Source organism: Arvicola amphibius, chromosome 7 (genome assembly GCF_903992535.2).
Source record: "Arvicola amphibius chromosome 7, mArvAmp1.2, whole genome shotgun sequence".
NCBI lineage: Eukaryota > Metazoa > Chordata > Mammalia > Rodentia > Cricetidae > Arvicola > Arvicola amphibius.
In genome coordinates, this window is record NC_052053.1 from 91,578,462 (window position 1) to 91,599,772 (window position 21,311).

Sequence of the window (21,311 nt, forward strand, 5' to 3'; positions counted from 1 at the left end):
CCAAGTCCTGAGATTAGAGGTGTGTGCCACCACTGCCTGGCTTCTAGTGGCTTAGCTCTGCACTCTGATCTTCAGGCAAGCTTTATTTGTTAAAATACAAACAAAATATCACTGCTGAAGAGGTTTGAGAAGCATGTTCTTTTTACCGTAGTTCTCTGTATACTCTGTCTCCTGCTTTAGTCTGAACCATTGCTCTCAGGACTGTTTTACAATTACATTCTGGTATTTCTTTATTTGGGGTGAGAGGAGCCATTTTAGGAATTTTGTTCCTATGTCCAATTTGGATTCCTTATTCCCTGTTCCTTCCTCTCAGTAACAGATCCCTCATTGGTAGAGCTTATTGTCTAGTGCCCTCCTGGGTGTGCAGGGAATTGAAATATGGTATCAGAAACTGTCTTTTATGTCATATTGCTCGGCTAGTCATTCTGGCACTACCACATGCAAGGTTGAAAATATCTTGTGAGGAGTGGGGCCAGTCAAGTATGATGCTATTATGGTTCATAGCGTTTTTATGTAATTCCTTCTCCCCAGATTTCTAACTAGAAAGACTTTGTTGTTTAGAAACCTTTGATGGGGATAAATAATACATAAACATGGTTAGTAATTCCCAAAGTACCCAAAGGCATGCAATGAAAAATCTACATGCTGCATGTGGTTCAGCCATGTAGTTCCCCTTCCTGCAAAAATGGATTCTGCTGTTGTTTTTCTGGGCCTTTGTTTGTTTTGCGTATTCTTGGGCACCTTAAAAAATTTAATATTTTTAGTTAACATGCAAAAAAATGGCTTTCACTCTTACATTTTAATACATACACACATGCACACATGTGCTTTTACATTGTTGATGTTTGTACCCCCAGTAGCATCCTTACTTTACCCCAACTCCTTCCATCCACTCCTTCCCCTAAAGCCCCATTGTGCTTTCATATGATAGTTTGTTTAAATTTATAATCTACATATGAGAAAACGTTTTTTCCTCCCTTTTTTAAGACCTCATTTCTTTTGAGTGTATCAGGAAATCCAGTTTTACCTTGTTGTGCTCTCCCTCACAGGCTCTGCTGTCTTGCTGCTTATAAATTGAAGACTCATATTCTTTGATTTCGTGATAATCTCCTGAACATTTTCTTAGTTACTGCTTTTGAAAAATATGTGCAGACTCTTAGTATTTATCTCCTAATTGTTTTCCTTTCCTGTTTTCCGTTCTTTCATCTTTTTTCTTTTGCTACTGAGAAACTGAGTGGGCAGATCTGTCTATAAACTTGCCCTTCCTCACCATTTACAGCCTGGCAGTACGTATACTCACTTCAGTATCTGAAGCCCAGAAGTTCTAAATGATGTTCTTTTACTGTGTGGGCGAAAGAAGGCAGAATTACTGGGTTGCTTGTGCTAGGCTTAGAAGGGACAGTGTGTTACTTTCTGTCTCTTGTCTTAAAAGCTTTATTAAGGTATAATTTATATTGGCCGGGTGATGGTGGTACACGCCTTTAATCCTAGCACTCAGAAGGCAGAGGCAGGCAGATCTTTTTTATTTCGAGTCCAGCCTGGTCTACAAGAACTAGTTCCAGGACAGGCTGCAAAGCTATAGCAAAACTCTGTTTCGGGAAAAAAAAAAAAATATATATATATATATATATATATATGTGTGTATGTATGTATGTATGTATGTATATATGTATATAAATAATTTATATGATGTATGATTTGTCCATTTGAAGAGTATACTTCTTTTAGGATTGTTTGCAGAGATGACAGTTGTTGCTACAGTTCAAATTTTAGAATATTTTCATTCCCTCTAGCAGAGCTGCCTGACCCCCTAGCATTCACTGGCAGCCAGTGGTCTGCAGTCTTTATTTGCCCCTTTGGACATTTCGTATACATGGACTCATGTAACATTGCGGCCTTTCACGTGTGGCTTCTTTCACTTAGCGCATATTCACAAGATTGCCTATGTGTAGTATGCATTAGTACTTTATAGACTGCATCAGCATGCCAATCTACTTTGTGACTAAGTAACAACCCATTGTGTGTGTATACCAATCACATCGTGTTTATCTCTGCTGGACATTTGGTTTATTTCTTTTTGGCTTTAAGAATATATTTGTGAAATAACGTTTTCATTTCTCTTGTGTATATACTTAGGTGTGGTATTGCTAAATCACATGGTAATTTATGATTAGCGTTTTTAGCTGCTTCCCAGAACAGCTTCACTATTGTATAGTCCCATCAGCGCTGGGAGTTCATGGTTTTGGGGGCTTGGTATTAAGAGGAAGGGGGTAAGGTATGCTTAGTCTTGCAGATATATACCCAGGCTAGTCTTGAATTTGAGATCCTCCTACAAGTCCTGGGGTTACAGAGGTGTTCTGCCATTCCTGGCTTTGTGTGTTTTATATATCGTGTTTGTAGCCCAGCCTTAACCATTTCCTGCCTTGATTGTTGGTGCCTCTCACTTTAAGCTTCTCTGGAGTTCATGTGGTGAGTGTGCTCCTCTCTCATCAACTCATCATCTACTTGGTAAGGACATAGATTTAACCTTGTCTCTCTCAAAGTTCCCAGCTCTGTTGGCTTCCTAGGACTACTATAACAAAGAATGAGAAATAGGGGATTGTGGAGGCTAGAAGTATGAGATCAAGGTGTTGGCAAGGCCAGGCTAACTCTGACAGCACCTTACTGTTCCCTAGCCTGTGGTCTCATGGCTGTCTTCCTGTGTGTCAGACATTGTCATCTTCTGTGCCTCCTCTGTATATGTCTGTTTGTCCAGGACTTTATTTTATCTTGATTATTTTTGTGAAGACTTTCCAAAGTGGCTGTATTCTGAAGGAAAGGAGCTGGAGTGTTGTCTTGGTTTGGTTCTGGAGGCCGACTCTGGTCTTTGGACGTGCTGTGTGCGTCTGTCCCATCACAGAGCTGCCTCCTCAGCCCCTCAGGATATCTTTAGTGAAACACAGTTTACCCTTTTACATTACCCATGCTTGTATTTCTCATGTTTCACTAATTGTGCTAAGGATTACAAGTATTCATAAATGGAGTATGTGTGTTACTTTTAAGTTCCACCTTTAAAGTAAGTTTTGTAGCTGAAGCTTGAGAAATCACAGGTCAGTGGTGTGGGCGAGAGAGCTACACACTGATCAGGCACAGTGAGCCCTGTGTATCTTTATGGCACTGTGAACTTTGTAAAGTACCAGCATGTTATCTTGATCTTTATAACAACATCTTGAGATAGATAAGGGATTATTTATTGGTGGTGCTCAGCTGATGAATACTTGTTAAAGTCTTAATGATACATAGCATTCAAGATCAACAATCTCTTTTTTTTCAGTCTTGATTCTTTGTGCAAATCATTCAGTTGTTAGGGATTCGAAAGCCACTGTAGTTGTCATAGTACAAACTTAACAATTATTTGAAAGTGAGAATAGGGGGATGGAGAGATGGCTCAGGGGTTAAGAGCATTGCCTGCTCTTCCAAAGGTCCTGAGTTCAATTCCCAGCAACCACATGGTGGCTCACAACCATCTGTAATGAGATCTGGTGCCCTCTTCTGACCTGCAGGCATACATGTACACAGGATATTAAATACATACATACATACATACATACATACAAAAGAAAGTGAGAATAGGTGTGCTCCATGTGGTTTCAAGTGAGCCATTATACCTGAGGATGGGTGGTGTAATGGGCACAGCTGGCTAGCAGCGCTGCTGATAACTTCTGCTGTTTAGCTCCTTACCCTCTATGTATTCTCTCTTTGCAACAGGCCAGTTACACTGTTTTGCATGACCGGTGACTTCAAAAATGTAGACACAAACTTGTTAGATCGTAGACCTGAGACTAGAACATGAAAACATTGAGTTAGTAGTCTTCCTTTTTCTCCAGAGCTTCTAAATCTGAATGTATCAGCTGTTGTGTTTTTACAGCTGTTGCTGTTTATAGTGTCAGCCTCTTGATGAACTGAGTTGGAAAACGTTACAACATGTGGATTGATTTGTTTTTATTTATTTATAGGTGTTTTTTTTTTGTTTTTTTGTTTGTTTTTTATTGAGACAGGGTTTCTCTGGGTAACAGCTCTAGCTGTCCTGGAACTCACTTTGTAGACCAGGCTGGCCTTGAACTTACAGAGATCTGCCTGCATCTGGCGTGCACCACCATCACCCTGCTAAAAATATTTTGATTTTATTTGTGTGCATGCATGCGTATGTGTGGTATAGGTCAGAGGACAACTCTCAGGAGTTGGTTCTCCCATATACCATGTTTGTTTGAGGGATTGAGCTCAGGTGGTCAGGTTTGGCAGCAAGTGTACAAACTAATCCATCTTGCTGGTCCAGTTTTCTCTTAATAAATTAGTAATTTTAAAATTGAGTATGATACTGATTTCATTAATTGACTTCTTCATACAGGAAACCTGGACAAGCATGAAGAACTAGAGAAACTGGTAGCAAGGTTCTTGGGCGTGGAAGCTGCTATGACCTATGGCATGGGATTTGCCACAAATTCAATGAACATTCCTGCTCTTGTTGGCAAAGTAAGATGGCATCATTTGTGGCAGTTCTCTTATACATATGTTCTTTTGTTTTGATAAACACATCCAGATCCAGTTGCCCTATTACTAACATTAGGCTAAGCACAGTTTACAATGATAGATACTCTATCACAGATTTTTTTGGCAAGTATATCTTGCAGAACCAGTACCAGTTGGAGTTTTCCTCCTAGAACCCTTCCCTCTTCCTGTACAATTTTGAAAGAATTCTGATGAAAATAAATGCCAAAAGATTAAAAGTATGAAAGAAAGGTTTAATTCAGAAAGTTAATAGTTTTACCTAAGTATAAAAATAAGAAAATGTACCGGGCAGTGTGGCGCATGCCTTTAATCCCAGCACTCAGAGGCAGAGGCAGGTGGATCTCTGAGTTTGAGGCTAGCCTGGTCTACAGAGTGAGTTTCTGGACAGGCTCCAAAGCAACAGAGAAACCTTATCTTGGAAAAAAACAAAACAAAACAAAAAACAGAAAGAAAGTGCATTTACCTTGATACATAGGTAAATTTTATATAAAAGTAATGTGTGTGTCTGTATCTCTGCATGTCCATTCTGTGGTTGAACTTGTTACAGCTAAAGTAAGGAGAGGTAAAATGCTTTCTAAATGTCACTACCCAGCACTGTCAGCTCAAAAAGAACCCCTGAGGTTGTTTTCTCCTTTGTTTGTTTTACATCTTAGCATGGATGTTTAGGCACATTGATAGACGCAGTGGATTGCCTCAGACTTGGGTTTTGCTCATCTGCTGATTACACGGTCAAACTTACCCATGACTGTGAACATGTCACATTACTTTACTGGTCCTCAGGGTTTCCTTTGTAAATGGTTAGTGTGACTCTAATTCAGCTGTAACTGATTCTCTAAGGAACAGATGGAACAAACAGTAAACAAATTGCAATGCAAGAGATTTAAACCCAGTTGTATTGATATCACAAAAATGTAACTGGTTTATTTGTACATTGAAGTAGAAGACAGACCTTCTCAGATGAGATCAAACTACTAAGTTTCCTAATATTAAATGAACCTATTTGAAATGCAAAGATCGGAGCATTAAAAGTAAGAAGATGAAGATGGCACAGTAGCATGTACCTACTGTCCTTGCCCCTTGGGGGCCTGAAGCGAGAGGACTTTTCAAGTCCAGGGATTTGAGATCAACGTAGAGTTCAGATGTGGGGACTGTGTCAGAAATAAATAATGTCTGGGATATAGCTTGGTGGTTGAATGCTTGCTTATCATGTACATGGTCCTGGGTTTGATCTTTCACCTTCAAGGGGAAAAAAAAATGAAAAAGTTGCACACTAATGAAAAATTTGAAGTTACTGTATTGATAAAAGCATATTTCAGACCAAGGAATATTGTAAAGATGAAGAATATGCTATAATGCAAAAGAGTTGATTAATCAAGATGTGTTAGGAAGCTGAAGCAGAAGCTGATGAAACTCACTGGAGGGTAGAGAAACAGAGCTGCAGTTAGTCATTAGCAATGGGTACCAACAGAGAATGGTATCAACAAGAATCAGCATGGGTACAGAACACTGGCAAAACAGTTTCAGCTTGCTAACCTTCTAGATGCCTACCAAACACTTCCCAACAACAGCAGAGTATTTACCAGAATAAGTACATTGTACTTTGGGGTTTAAATAAGTTTTAATATGTTTGAAAATACTAAAATTATTAAAGTATGTTCTTTGGCCACAGTACAGTTTAATCAAATCATTCACACAGATTTTGGAAGTTAAATCAAAACTGAAAAAACAAGGCAAAATAAAAAATGTTGATGAAATGTATCATCATAAATCAGTAAAGCACTATACACATAGACATGTATAACACTAAATGTACTTGGAGTGTATGTGCCTTCCTCCTGAGTTACATACTTAGTTTATTTTAAATGCTGTTTTTGGTGAGGGGGGGAGAAAGAAAAGCTGTTCTATCTTAAGAAATCATAAAAAGAGGGCTAGAGAGGGTTCAGTGGTTAAGAGTACTTGCTGGCTTCTGTTTGATTCCCAGCACTTACATGGTTTCCCACATCATGACTCCTGACTCCAATTCCAGGGGCCTAATGTACTCAACTGACTGACTCTGCAGGCAGCAGGCATGCCTGTGGTACATATACATACATGTGGACCAAATTCTCAGACACATAAAATAAATCTAAAGTTAAAATTTCAGAATAAGAGCAAACTATGCCCAACTAAGTAAACAGGAAATAGACAATAGCAACAGATACAGAATCAGTGAATTTCAGGGGAAAGCAATGAACTGAAGTTAGTTCTCTGAGAAATAAATAAAACGGCCAACTCTAACTAGACGCATCAGGATAATAAGAGAGGAGGCAGGAATGAAAGAAAGGGCTTCTTTGTAAATCCTGTGGACTTAAAGGATAAGAAGGAAGTCTTAGGATACAGTGTGTTCAGCAGCTCGTATGGCATGGACAAGTTCTTTGAAAGACATAGTATGTTTCTTTCCATTGGTTACAACACACTGCCATCCTTTGTTTTGGCAGCATAAACCTGAAATTCTGACCTGGATTTTCTTAGGGTTTTGACACTAGAAGGTTAAGTGACCTCACTTTGCATCTTCCCATATGCTCATGAACACTAGGAAATCATCATTTAGACTTAGATTTCTCTTGTACTCACATGAAAGGGGCTACCTTCCAGATTAGTCTCCCAAATTATAGTTGAAATTGTAGTGACTATTACTTGATCTCTTAAGGATGGTAATTCTTTGAATTCGATCCTGAATCTCTGTAAGTTGCTTGATTGTTCATCTTAAAGGCTGGTAGGACACATGATCTAAAATGTGGAGTTTTGTGTTGAGTCTCTTGTGCCTGTGCTTAGATGAGAATGATTTTCCTTTGTAAATTGAAGGTAATATAATACCTATTTCATGTGTTATAACAAAATAATGCCTTAAAATCCCTTAACAAACTACATATGCACTTAGATGTCACCTCCTAATATTTCATATTCATTTTATTTTTGAACCAATTATATAATAGAACCTCACAGTAGACTACAAGAAAAAAAGCCAGACTGATAACCTAAAAAATGTTGACTTAAAGGGTCTGAAAAACAACCTTGCAAATTTTGCATGAAAAATAAATTATCTGGAAAGAGAAGGAAGTTGGGAGGATGCTTTTAAAGTACACTAGACTAGAGCCTTGCAAGCTAAGTACAGGCTTACAAAAGAGCAGTCCTACCGCTCTTCTCCCAGTGATTTCAATTTAGACTTAGAGAAGAGCTGCAGAGGGCGTGGAGTCCCTCCATGGCCTTCACCCATCTTCCCTTTAGTAGCATCTTACCAGTGCAGCATCTCCCAAAGCTGGGAGGTTAACTGTGACACAGTACACTGACGAATGCAAAGCCTAGTTCATGTCTGCGGTTAATCGTTTCCAGTCTCTCTGTGCCTCTGGCTTCCCTTGAGGCGCCATCTTCATTTAACTGTAGCCCCTAATCTTTTCTAGTGTACTTCCTGACTCCCACGTACTGGGTGTCCCTTATTTTGTATGACGTCTCTCAGCTTGAGTGGTCAACTGGTGGCATATGTTATGGAGAAGGACACTACAGAGGTGACATTGACCTCAGGATGTTGCATGAGATACATGGTGCCAGTATATGTTACTAGCGATATAAATAAATGTGGCTACTTGGTTAAGATATCAAGCCAAACTTTCTACTGTAACTTCTTACTATTCCCTTTGTAGTTACCAATTACCATGATAGAGAAACTTCGGGACTATGTAACTGATATTTTTTATTAAACTCTCATACACTAATTTTAGTGTGGCTATGCATTGCCAGTGACAGTCAATTGCTTTGGTATTCTTAGAGTGAATTTTCTCATTCTTTATTCGTGGAGTTTTGTGGAAGAGTTGTTGCTTCTCCTCTATATCAGTATGGACTCCTGAATATCCTATTATTTGTGTAAAAACCCAACATTAGTACCTTTTTATGTTTTTACTTTTCAGAGTTTTTTGAGGCAGAGTTTTTCTGTGTAGCCCTGGCTCTCCTGGATCTTACTATGTAGACCAGGATGGCCTCAAACTCAGAGATAGGTCTGCCTCTGCCTCCCGAGTATTGGAATTAAAGGCATGCAGCACTATTCCCAGCTATGAATATAATTTTTTATTGCTTAAGTTGTTTTTGTTTGGGCCATTGGGGTATTTTGAGATGATTTTCATATGGAAATTTGCTTATTTATTTACTCATTCATTTGTTTGTTTGTTATAGTGTCAAGGATCCAACCCAGGGCCTTGTACATGCCAGGCAAATGTTCTCTACCACTGAGCCTTTAACACTCAGCCCCTGTTGAGGCCAATTTTAAAAGGCAAAAACTTGTTTGTTTTTTGTTTGTTTGTTTGTTTTTTATTTTAGCAGGATCCTATGAAAGATGGAAGGGTAAGAAATAAACCACCAAGAATGTCAGGCTTTTTCTCTCCTTAATTTATGTGTTAAAGTATATTGGGGATTTTAAGAGGCTAGACCACAGCCTTCATACTATGTGATTTTGGGGCTTATAAATGGGTTCTTCCCTGAACTGAGATATGTTCATAGTGAAGGGAAAAGAACTATTTCTACAGCTGCCATTTCTCACAAAATGATAGATACATTAAAATGCTCTCAAATCATAGATATCAGAACCTTTTAAAGACTGCTGGATTTTAGCTGTAGCTAAGAACATGTTGCTATGTATTGGATATTTAAATTGACAGGATTAAGAAACTATTGCATGTAGGCTGGGATTCTGCATATGCTTCTAAAGCATCTCTGAAAACTGTTATCAGGGACATTTGTTAGTGTCTTACCTTCCTGTGCTTGTGACTTTACAGGGTTGTCTGATTCTGAGTGATGAACTGAACCATGCATCACTGGTTCTAGGAGCCAGGCTGTCAGGAGCAACCATTCGAATCTTCAAACACAACAGTGAGTTATTCTAGGCTTTGCCACTGGCTTTACTGTCTGATGACAAAGTTATGATAGTAATAGGAAGTAAAGGCAGCTGAAGTAGAAGATTTAAAATGTTCTTCTGGTCCAGTCTTTTCAAAAGACATTTTCTTTAATGAAATGAAAGCAGAATATGGTGGCACGTGATTTGAGGCCAGCTTGAATATGTGTGTGTAGCTCTATATCTGTCTATCCATCCATGAATGAATAGAACATATGGCGATGGGATTCCTTTTTGCAATTTTACTGCCTTCCCTTGATTTGATTTTTAGGTTTTCCATCTCTCCTTTCCTTGTTAGTAAATCTCCGTTGAGATGCATTTGCTGGATACATAGCATGTCTTGTCATGACACTAGGAGTAAATAAGATTAGTGGAGAGATGTGGCTAGTTAAGCAACAGCTAAATACAATACAACGGCTGGGACCAGCAGGTGAAGAGTTAGCTGCACAAGCTGTGTGGTGTGAGTTCAATCCCTGGAACCTGTCCGTGTAAAAGAGAACTGACTTCAAAAGTTGTTTTCTTGCTCTACAACTTGTGCTACAGCCTTCCTCACCTCTCATCACACACAGGCACAAGACACACACATACATACTCTTACAAGTTTGGGGCTGGAAAGGTAGCTCAGTGGTTAAAGAATGTGCACAACTTTTACAGAGGATCTTGAGTTTGGTTTCCAGCACCCTTTTAAGACTATAAGGTGTCTGCCACATGGGTGTAAAAACCTGAGTTCTGATCCCCAGTACTGATATAAAAAGATGGGGCATGTCACCTCATGCCTATAATCTCAGCACTGGGAGGTAGAGACAGTAAGATCTTTGGGGCTAGGAGCTAGAAGTTCAGGAAAGACCATGTCTTAAAAAATAAGGTGGAGTGTGATTGAGGAAGACACTTGGCATCAACCTCTTGCCTCTGCAAATACCTATATTTGCATGTGTATCTGCACATGTATGTTTATGCATAAGTTTATACACATATACCGCACACATACATATATACACATGTTCAGGAAAAAACAGACAAATGTTCTGTACAGTAAAAACAAAGATGGTAGAGAATGGTGTCGTCAAGCTAAAACTTGTTCCCTAAGTGGAAATACCTTTGTGCAGTTTTTAAAATGCATAAATCATATTTTTAAAAAATTAAAGTGCACAAATCATAATCTTAAAATTATTTATATAAAAACTTATAAAAATCATATTTTATAATTTAAAATATATATATAGGGATAAAGATTATCCAGCTGTATTTAAAATATCTCTTGCCAAAATGTATGTATGCAGATGAAATTGTAAAATAATATATAAATATTAGGTCTGTATCTCAGGAAGGAAGGATTGGATGACAGTAACTTATTTCTTATTTTCTTTTTTCTTTTTATCTTAAGTAAAACGTTCTACAGTGAGACTGGAAGTGTTTTGTATGTGATTGAGACCTTTCATTGTTGTTGTGAAGCTTATGGTTATTGCAACCTTCTTGTCCATACCTGTGACTCTTCCCTATGCTTAAATGTGATGTGTCCAGATACACCATAGCTGTTTGTCTCCTCTGTTTTTTCTTAAATCCTTTTTGAACTTTTAGCTAAAAGCAGCACTGCACTAAGATATTTCCATGATCGTCTGATTAGTGTTGAGCACCCTCAGAGTGCTCATGAAAAAGGGTGTGCTTTTTTGGGGGGGGGTTTCAAGAGAGGGTTTCTCTGTGTAGCTATGGAGTCTGTCCTGGAACTCGCTCTGTAGACCAGGCTGGCCTTGAACTCACAGAGATCCACATGCCTCTCTCTGCCTTCTAAGTGCTGGGATTTGGATTAAAGGCATGCACTACCACCACCCAGCAGGTATGTTTTTAATACCTTTCCAAATAACAAATGTGACATTGGCCACTTGTACCCACTGGCCAACATGGTCTATTATGTACCATTTTAAATCTTTCTGAACCTATTAAGGGTACAGTTTTGGGGTTTTATTTTATTTTTTAGGTATAGAGTGGGTTTTTTTATGCAGCTATTGTATTTGTAGCTATTTCTTGATAATCCGTTTAATTTCAAGCTAATATCTTTTTATTGATTTTAGGAGCTTTTTGTATTGTCCTTTTATGTGACTCTTTTTATTTAAATGTCTTGTTATTTTGACTCATCAAATTTTTTTTTAACTTTTAGGTTGTATTTAATGCTTCTTCAGTAAAGGGGGTCTATTCTCTCACATTTTCCTTTAGGAGTTTTGTGGCATGTTTAAACTTTAATTTACATGGTCTATGATGGAAGAGAGATGGAAATAGTTTCCCTAAGTATGTAATCTGCCCAAGTGTTCTTGCTATAGATATTTCCCTTTGTCTAAAGTTTGTAGACCTTTCCCACGGTTGTTGCTCGCTTGCTTTTTGAGACAGGGTCTTATTATGTAGCCTGGCTAGCCTGGAACACCGTCTGTCTAGACTGTCTTTGACTTTACAAGCATTCTCCTTTTTTTTTTAAATATTTATTTATTTATTATGTATACAATATTCTTTCTGACCAGACCTCATAACAGATGGTTGTAAGCCACCGTGTGGTTGCTGGGAATTGAAATCAGGACCTTTGGAAGAGCAGGCAATGCTCTTAACCACTAAGCCATCTCTCCAGCCCCAAGCATTCTCCTTTTCAACCTCCTGTTCGCTAGGATTGCAGCCATGTACTGCCACATTCAGTTTATTTTTCCTGTGATCTTCCTTTTGTCTGAAATGTTGAACCACTGTTTCCTTTCTGTCTCCTTTCTGTATATAAACATAGGAAACAGCCACAGTGAGTGCACTTACTTGTCTCCTGCTCTGGGCTGTCAAGCAGTACGCTGATTGCTGTGCTGCAAATACTGAAAGGTGTGGCACAGTCATGACCTTTGCTCATCCTGCTGTGTGTTTTTATCACATTATTTCCTTTTCCTATCAAAGTTCAATTATAAGAAAGACAAAGTCATGCAATTTTGACCCTTTCTTTCAGTGATAAGCAGTAAAGAACACAGAATTAAAGTTTATAGTGTAGGGCCTCTCACTTACATGACATATTCCTCACATTTAATGTTGCTTAGATTTTAGGGAGAATTTTTTTAAATGTCATTCAAAACAAATATTTTAAGTATAAAGTCTATAGACATTTGAGAGGAAAACTATGGTCCTTATTAATGATAGCCCCAAATATGCTGTCTTTCAGCAATGCAGCTAATGGAGTGAACGTGGGACGCTCTCAGCTGAGTGTTCTTGTAGGAGGCTGCCTGTTTGTTCCCAGCTGCCCAGACCCGAAATAATCACTCAGAAACTATATTAATTTAAATCACTGCTTGGCCATCACTTAAGCATGCTAGCTAGCTCTTACATCTAGAATTAACCCATTTCCATTATTTTATATTTCATTATGAGGTTTGTGGCCTACTGGTAAGGTTCTAGCTGGCAGCTTAATACTTTCCACTCTGCCTCCACCTTCTTCCTCCCAGCATTCAGTTTAGTTTTCTCCGTCTATTCTGTCCTGCGTAGGCCCAAAACAGCTTCTTTATTCATTAACCAATATGCAGCGCATATACAGAAGGACCTCCCACACCAGAGTGCCAAGCTGACTTATGCATGTCCCAGACTGGCATATTTTTAACCAGTTGTTTAATAAGCAGCTATTGAATGCATCCTGGGTAAAAGAAAATAGATCATGCACTTTGAAGTTTGTTCTCCATGTTTATTTTTTATTTTTAAAGATATATTTATTTTGTTTTATGTGTGAGTGTTTTGCCTGCATGTACGTGCTTGCTTGGTGCTCACAGAGGTCAGAAGAGGGCATTGGATCCCCTGGAACTAGACGTGTGGGTGGTTATGAATACCCTGTGGATACTAGGACTCAAACCTGGGTCCTCTCCAAGAGCAACAAGTGCTTTAAAACGTTGAGCAGTCTCTCTAGGTCCATGCATATTTGCTTTTTAGAAGGAACATATATTTGGGGTGATTTACATACTCTTGTTTTGTCTTTATACATTTATTTCTGAATGAATCACTTAAAGATGAAGTTTGATTTTAAAAACACAAAAAAGCTAATTCAGAGGCAGAGATTTTCTATCTAACCATCTAAAGCAATCAAATACCAGTCATTTAATCTTGTTGATTACATTGACCATTTGTCACATTTAGATGTCAGTTAATGAAGCAATACCTTAACATCTTTTCTGCTCAGCTCTAATTATGCTAATGTCTTTTGCTATCTGAGACACTTCTAAATAAGAAATGTATATTCTCATTTTTCTGATACTGTTAGAAAAAAAACACTTGGGGACTGAATTCTTTCTTTGTGCCATAGATATGCAAAGCTTGGAGAAGCTTTTGAAAGATGCCATTGTTTATGGTCAGCCTCGGACAAGAAGGCCCTGGAAGAAAATCCTAATCCTTGTGGAAGGCATATATAGGTACTCTTGCTCTACTGTGCTTGCCTATGGCCTCAGCCTATAAAGTCATGTACGCTCTCAGCTGAAGGACTCCCTAGACTAGTCCACTCTGGAGACTAAGGAGACAGTGCTCATGACTTGTTAAAAATACCTGGGAACAGGAGGCACTGAGCCCAAAGGTCTTTAAGTCTGTATGGTACACAGCTTTCAGATCCTCCTTCTATCAAAGTTATTTTTCAACCGTTTATGAAAAGCTTATACATAAAAGATTCTAACTTATCAAAAACAAATGACAAAGCTAGAAGTGGTGGTCCATACCTATAACTCCAGCACTCACAGCGCTGAGACAGGTGAACCCAGAGTACATGGCAAGACCTTACCACAGTGGTTGTGCTCTAGCGTACATGAGACCCTGGGTTCGATCTCTAGCACCACAAAACTAACATCAAAATAACTAAAAATATATTACTTTTTGTTATTTTATGAGATACGGTCTCATGTAGCCCACACTGACCTTAAACTCCTAATTCTGTTTCTGCCTCTGCCTCTTGGGTGCTAGGATTTATAGGCATATGCCCCCATACCAGGCTGTATTTTAATTTTAAGATTTTTTTCTTTTGTTAATTTGGACAACCTATCCTTGATTTCTATTGCTGTGATATAGACCATGACTAAAACAACTTTGATAAAAAAGACATATCCTAGGCCACAGTCCACTGAAGGAATCCCTGGGCAGGAACTCAAGGCATGCACAATGAATACAAAGTCTAATGTTGCTTGTAATTGCAAGCTTTAGAAGACACTTGTTGGGGAGATGTGGCCCAGTGGTAAAATGCTTTCTTAGCATATGCAAGGCCCCAGCTTTAATCCCTAGCCCCACAAAAGCAAACAGAAATAATCTGCTGTAACTTTAATTCTTTCTGTTTTGAAATAAAATCAGTTACAGTGCGGCACTTATTTTGAGAAGTCAACCTCCTGTTTCCTGTCAAGTCAGTATACCGCATAACTTAGTTTTAAACCAGAGGTGGAATTTTCAGATTTATTTTGAAAAGCAATAACCTCAAAGCATTAAACATAGCAACTGGCCAGTTGCTAATTTTGAGAGTTATAAAGTCTCAGTGTTTGTGTTTTTTTTAACCCTGTTTTGCCAGCATGGAAGGGTCTATTGTTCGCCTTCCTGAAGTGATTGCTCTCAAGAAGAAGTACAAGGCGTACTTGTATCTGGATGAGGCACACAGCATTGGGGCCCTTGGCCCTTCGGGGCGAGGTGTGGTAGACTACTTTGGCCTGGATCCCGAGGATGTAGATGTTATGATGGGAACATTCACAAAGAGCTTCGGTGCTTCAGGAGGATACATTGGAGGCAAGAAGGTAAAGCAGGCCTTTAGATGGCCAATTAGAGATCAAGAAAGGCTGTTGATTTGGAAGCTGTCTAGCTGGTGGGTCCTATGGGGCTCTCCTGAATGGGCTGTGGCTCATGTTCTAGTGCTGGTGGACTTCCTCCTTCAGCCTGGGGAGTGACTCTGATGTCGCTTGCTGGGCTGAAGGCTGGTTCTGTTCATTGTTTGTTGTGTGCTCTTTGGAGCTTCTTTCTAAACTACATTCTGGTCTGAGATATAGAGCACTCTTTTGTAAGAGAGCACACAGTGGTGCTTCCTGTTTGCCACAGTCTTCTGTTGGGTTTAAGCTGTGCTCACACTTTCAAAGGGTTGTTATGGGAGCCAACAAAAATGGAAGATCGGAATGCACAAACAAAAAGAGACGGTTTTGTTAGCTGTAATACACTGTAAAGCATTTTTTTAAAACTTTAAAATTATGTATGAGCTCTAAGGCAGTTAAGAATCCATACAAAATCATGAACACTTATCTGCATTTGAATGTGTTTTACTTTGTAAGACCTAGGGGAAAGCATTTTCGACTTTTTGGTTTCCTTATCAGTAAAAATAAATAAAGGGGGGATTTGTAATGTGATACTGGCTTAAAAATGACATGTGTCTGTGCCGCAACACAGATGCATTTTGTAGACATGTTAGCCGAAGTCAATCACAAAAGGCCGTATGATAGGTTGGTTTTCTTTTCTTTTGTATGTGTGTTTATCTAGAATAGGTATGGAAGCAGAATGTAGATTAGTAGTTGCCATGGGTTGAGAAGATGGGGAAATGGAAAGTAACTGTTGATGGATAGGATGTTGCCTTGTTGGGTTATGAAAATGTTCTAAAATTAGGTAATGGTAAGGGCTGCACCCCTCTGACTATGCCAAAATCCACTGACTTGTACACTTACAGAGGTGACTCTGGTGGAATGTGGCCTATATTTCCATAAAGCTATGACTTAGAAAAGAACTTGGGTCAGGCCTGTAGTTGCATAGTAAAGAACTGGCCTGGCATGTGTTCTGACCTCAGTTTGATTCTCAGACAGAAAGAAAAGAAAAATTTGTTGTAATACCATTAAGAAATGTATGCCAAGCATCACACTAGTAAGTGCTCATAAACACTCTGAATGTCTTCTTAAAACTGAACGGGAGCCTTAAAGAACAGTCACTCTGAGTGTATGAAGTGTTGCTGTCGTCCTTGACCAGAGCGTGCCCTACCCTAACGGGAAAGCCCAGGGCTACCACCTTGCCTGACGAGAGAGGGAACTATATTTGCCTCTGCTGCCAACAGACACATGTTCAGCAATAACTCACAACAGTAGCAAAAGCAAGGACATTTTTTATTAATCTTTTTAAAAAGTTAACATAAAATTGTAGCTAGAGGAACCTGAAGGTTTTTTTTTTGTTCTTTTTTTTTTTTTTTTTTTTTTGGTTTTTCGAGACGGTTTCTCTGTAGCTTTGGAGCCTGTCCTGGAACTAGCTCTTGTAGACCAGGCTGGCCTCGAACTCACAGAGATCTGCCTGCCTCTGCCTCCCGAGTGCTGGGATTAAAGGCGTGCGCCACCGCCTCCGGGCAAACCTGAAGTTTTGTAACAAAACTCCAACAACCCACAGAAGCATGCATAGGAAAACAGATTTACTTTAATTAGTTTTCTGTGATTGTCGGTTGTTCACTAGACTCATGCTGATAGAAGCTAAATATTTTTTGAAGGGACATGGAAACTACTGGGGGTTTGGTTCAGACAGCAGTACAGCATAGACCAGGAATCTGAGGGTCCTTGTTTCACCCAGGTCATAAGCAAAACGCCTTGGAAGGATATGTAGTGCTAATAGTGGCACAAACCAACAAGCAAGAAGCAAGAAATCTGTGTATTCATTGAAAATAGCTTGTTTATCTGTAAGAAATGCTTTGTTTTGAAGGCATGTGGTATCAAGTTTCCCCTCTTGATGATCACATTAAGTTTTACTCAATTCAGAAAGTTTCATGAAACCTTCTTGTCAGGAGCACCTACATCCAGAATTTCATAGTACAGTTTTCTCAATTGGATTATGGGCTGCATAAGTTCTGACACATTTACTTGTACGCTTTGTGTTCACCAGAGTTAGGCGATCAGAGGAAACACTGGAAATTCTGATGAGTGGGATGGACTCAGAAGTTATGGACCTATCTGCATGAAAGTCACACAGTAGAGAGGAATCTGACCTAATGCCAGGTTCTGTTCTTCCATAGCGTTACATTGTTCAATACGGGTGGATAGAATGAATTAGACAAGTCAGGTCAGCCCAGAAGCAGAACCTTAGTTAGACTTTGTGGGGTGATCTGATCAAGAAGTCGTGGAAGAAGTCGTTAGTCAGAAAAATGTGTGACCATCTTAATTGTTTTTGTTTCTTCAAGACATGGTTTTCTCTGTAGCCCTGGCTGTCCTGGAACTCACACTGTAGACTTCTCACTTCTCAGAGAGCCATCTGCCTCTGCCTCCTGAGTGCTGGGTTTAAGGCTTGGGCCACTGTCCAGTGTCAGTGTTCTCTTCTATGTTTAGGTGTCTGTGCCACTCTTATTGTGAATTGAAGTGTGTGTAGAAAAGCCATTTACTGTACAAAACATCGCATAATACTTGTGAGCACTTCAGTTTGAATTGTGCAGGTGTATTTCTGCAGGCATTGTCCATAGTCCTCACAAAACACTTCCACTCTTGCCAGCCATTGGCCTCAGTCTAACAACCTGGAATTGTTCAGGTAAATTCTGGTAGAGTTGTACATACTCTATGTTGTATGACTTTTCCTGGGAAGACTTGAACAAATGTCTGTTCACTCCAGATTGGACACTGGTGACAAAATGAAGACATTGATAATTGATTGCCTTTAGAAAGACCCATTTTCAGTTGCTTCTAATCAGGTGTGATAGCTGTCATTATTAATTTTTACCTTTTTGTTAATGAGACAAAGCTTACTTTAGAAGTTAATTGGTAAATAAGATATATTGCTATGAATTAAAGGATAATAAATCATATAGGGTATCATTTAAGAATTGATATGACATATTTTGCTTTGAGGTACAATTTTGAGAGTTTTAGAAGCAACAGGCTATTTTACTATTTATTTGTTTTTAGTATATATGCTACTGATCACCCCTCTTTAATTAGGACATTGTCTCACTTTGTAGCCCATACTAGCTTTAGACTTGCCATCTTCCTGCCTCATCGTCCAGAGATTAGGGTGATAGGCATGTGCCATCACACAACAGATTCTTGTGCATATTTTATTTTTAAAGATTTAATCTGGGCAGTAGAGGTGCATGACTTTAATCCCAGTACTTAGGAGGCAGAAGCAGACAACCTGTTTGAGGCCACAACCTGTTTTACAGATTAAATTCCAGGACAGAGAAACCGTGTATTGGAAAAACAAAACAAAATAAAACAAAACAAAAGATTTAAATGAGAATCGAGAGAGTGACTTAGCAGCTGAGAGTACCTGTTGTTCCTGGAGAGGATCTGGGTTCAGTTCCCAGCACCCACATAATTGGTTTCCAGCCATCTTTAATTCCAATTCCAGAATGTGTAAGCTTCTCACACATACTTGTTACACATACACATGTGCAGGCAAAAACCTCATATACATAAAATAAGCCTTAATTAAAGGCTTAAATGATAGTAAAAGGTACAGGAAAGCAATGGAAACTTATATAAAATCAGTTGTGGGCTTTTTTAATCATCCTGACAAGGGTGATTAAAATGTATTTTACTCAGTGGTAATATTCTAATGAAAGACATATTGAAGTTCTGCCAATTTATGTATCAATTTGTGAATCTCCTTCCAAAGAATATGGGAGGGGCGGAATACTACAGATTGAACTGAAGAACCCCACACCTGCCTAGTGTTTTCTACACCACTGAGTGATACACTCCCAGCCCAGGAAAATTGTTATTTGGGAATACAAAGACGGACTATAAATGTATAGGATGAGATACAAATGCACTTAGAAGTAAATTATTATACCTCAAAAAGTAATTCAGCACTCTTAATTCATAACATTAAATGATATGTTCTTTGAATTTAGAGTGATCCTTTAAAAATGAATTTGAAAACTAAAACCCAAGACTTTGCTGTTTCTGACATCTTTGTTGGCCAGTTGTGAGCTTTGATGGTGTTAGTTGACCTTGAGTCTGTTTAGCGCCCTGTTGCAGGCTTTTGAATGAAAGAGCCCAGTAGCACCTAGAAGGAAGGTACTTGCATAACTGTGTGCTCAGGACCTGCCTCTAAATATCTGCCTCTGCTTCCGCAGGCACTGATAGACTACCTGCGCACACATTCTCACAGTGCTGTGTACGCCACGTCGATGTCACCACCTGTGATGGAGCAGATCATCACCTCCATGAAGTGTATTATGGGGCAGGATGGCACCAGCCTTGGTAGGTCTTTGGCTTAGTAAAAATTTAGCAGCCAACTGTGTTCTTTGGTTGAGATTTTTTTTCTAAATAAGGAGTCAGGCTTCCAATGGGCCCACTGTTAGGCTTTGGTTTCCATAAACACTTTTAAGTGTGTTAAAGACACGCCTTGAGAACTATACTGGCTCCCTCCTGTGGAATTTTTGTTTGTTTGTTTATTTTGAGACAGGGTCTCTCTTTGTAGCTCTGGCTGTCTTGGAACTCTGTGTAGACCAGGCTGCCTTGAATTCACAGCCTCTGCCTCCCAAGTGCTGGGGTTAGAGGTGTACACCCCCACTGCCATGCCTGATTTACATGTGATGAGACTTTTTCTTGCTGTCCTACAGTGCTTTTAATTTAGAACATTTGCCTTCAGGGTCTCACTTAATCACATCTTTTTATGTGAAAATGTAATCACTACATAGTAATGTGTGTATCATCAATAGCATATTTCCAGAGTAAATGTCCTTGATTTAAAACCTTTTTAAGGGGGCTAGAGAGATGGCTCAGAGGCTAAGAGCACTGGCTGCTCTTCCAGAGGACCTGAGTTCAATTCCCAACAACTACATGGTGGTTCACAACCATCTATAATGAGATCTGGTGCCCTCTTCTGACATGTAGGCATACATGCCAACAGCACATTGTATGCATAACCAATAAATTTAAAAAAATTTCAAATGAGATGTGCATTCAGAAGAGCTGCAGTTACTTAAATGTATTTGAAATGAACAATAAAAGATGTTGCCTGGTTTACTAATTTGTATCACCAGAGGGCAGTGTTGGCCAGTCACTGTGAAAGAAGGGTCATTTGTTTTTGCTGTTTTCACTTTTAAAGGTCTTTTCAGGGGTGGGGCATGTGACACAAGTCTGTAATTCTGGCACTTGGGAGGTGGAGACAAGAAAATTAATCGTCTAAGGTCATCCTCAGCTATATATTTTGAGGCATAGCTCATAAACAAAAACAAAGTAAAAATGTTTTTCTACTAGCAGTATGACAGCAACTTGATTTAACTTGCTCTCTTGCTGCTTCTAAGGCATTGTGGCTCTGACAGATTTCACATCCTCAGCCGTGGTTTCTCCACTCTAATACATGGTTCTATAGATGGGCTACAGCCTGCATTAGAAACAGTTAAGTAGGGTAGCTGGTTTTGACTAAGACTTTTCTAAAGTCAAAACTGATTTTATATTTGTTCCCATCTGTCAGTGATCTTGTTATCTCTATGGAGAGACTTTTGGAAATAATGTTGTCAGCTTCAGTTTTATGAATTTGCCTGTTCAAGAAAAAAGTTTATTAATTGTGCTCCACAGTATCTGGGACCAGCTTAGAAGGTTCCAGTGCTAGAAAGACTGAGCTGAATGGGGACGGGGATCGTCTGTCAGCCTCTTCTGACCGTTGGAAGGCTTGCCGTGCTTGCTGTGGTAACGAAACTTTTAAGTGATTTAGTTGACTCTAAGCCTACTATCCTGAGCCTTCCTTGCACAGCACCAGAGTTGATGTCAGCGGGGCATTAGTCTGAGGAGGAGGAGGAGGCTGTGGAGAGCATATGTGTCACATTCCTCAGAAGACTTGGCACTGTCTGCTTCAGCACACCTTGTGGCATGTAGAAATTCCCATGAAGATGCAGGAGCCTCAGTGCAAAGGCAGTCTTTACATTCAG

At 39.2% G+C, this 21,311-nt stretch overlaps 1 protein-coding gene across 1 annotated transcript in view; it reads left to right on the top strand.

The window, feature by feature from the left end:
• Sptlc2 (serine palmitoyltransferase long chain base subunit 2) overlaps positions 1-21,311 on the top strand; it is a 70,441-nt gene that overhangs the window by 30,162 nt on the left and 18,968 nt on the right. Inside the window, exons 5-9 of the mRNA XM_038337339.2 lie at positions 4,388-4,512; positions 9,354-9,447; positions 13,773-13,878; positions 15,009-15,228; positions 19,512-19,638. Coding sequence (XP_038193267.1) covers positions 4,388-4,512; positions 9,354-9,447; positions 13,773-13,878; positions 15,009-15,228; positions 19,512-19,638 — 672 coding nt within the window. The remainder of the gene's footprint in view (positions 1-4,387; positions 4,513-9,353; positions 9,448-13,772; positions 13,879-15,008; positions 15,229-19,511; positions 19,639-21,311) is intronic.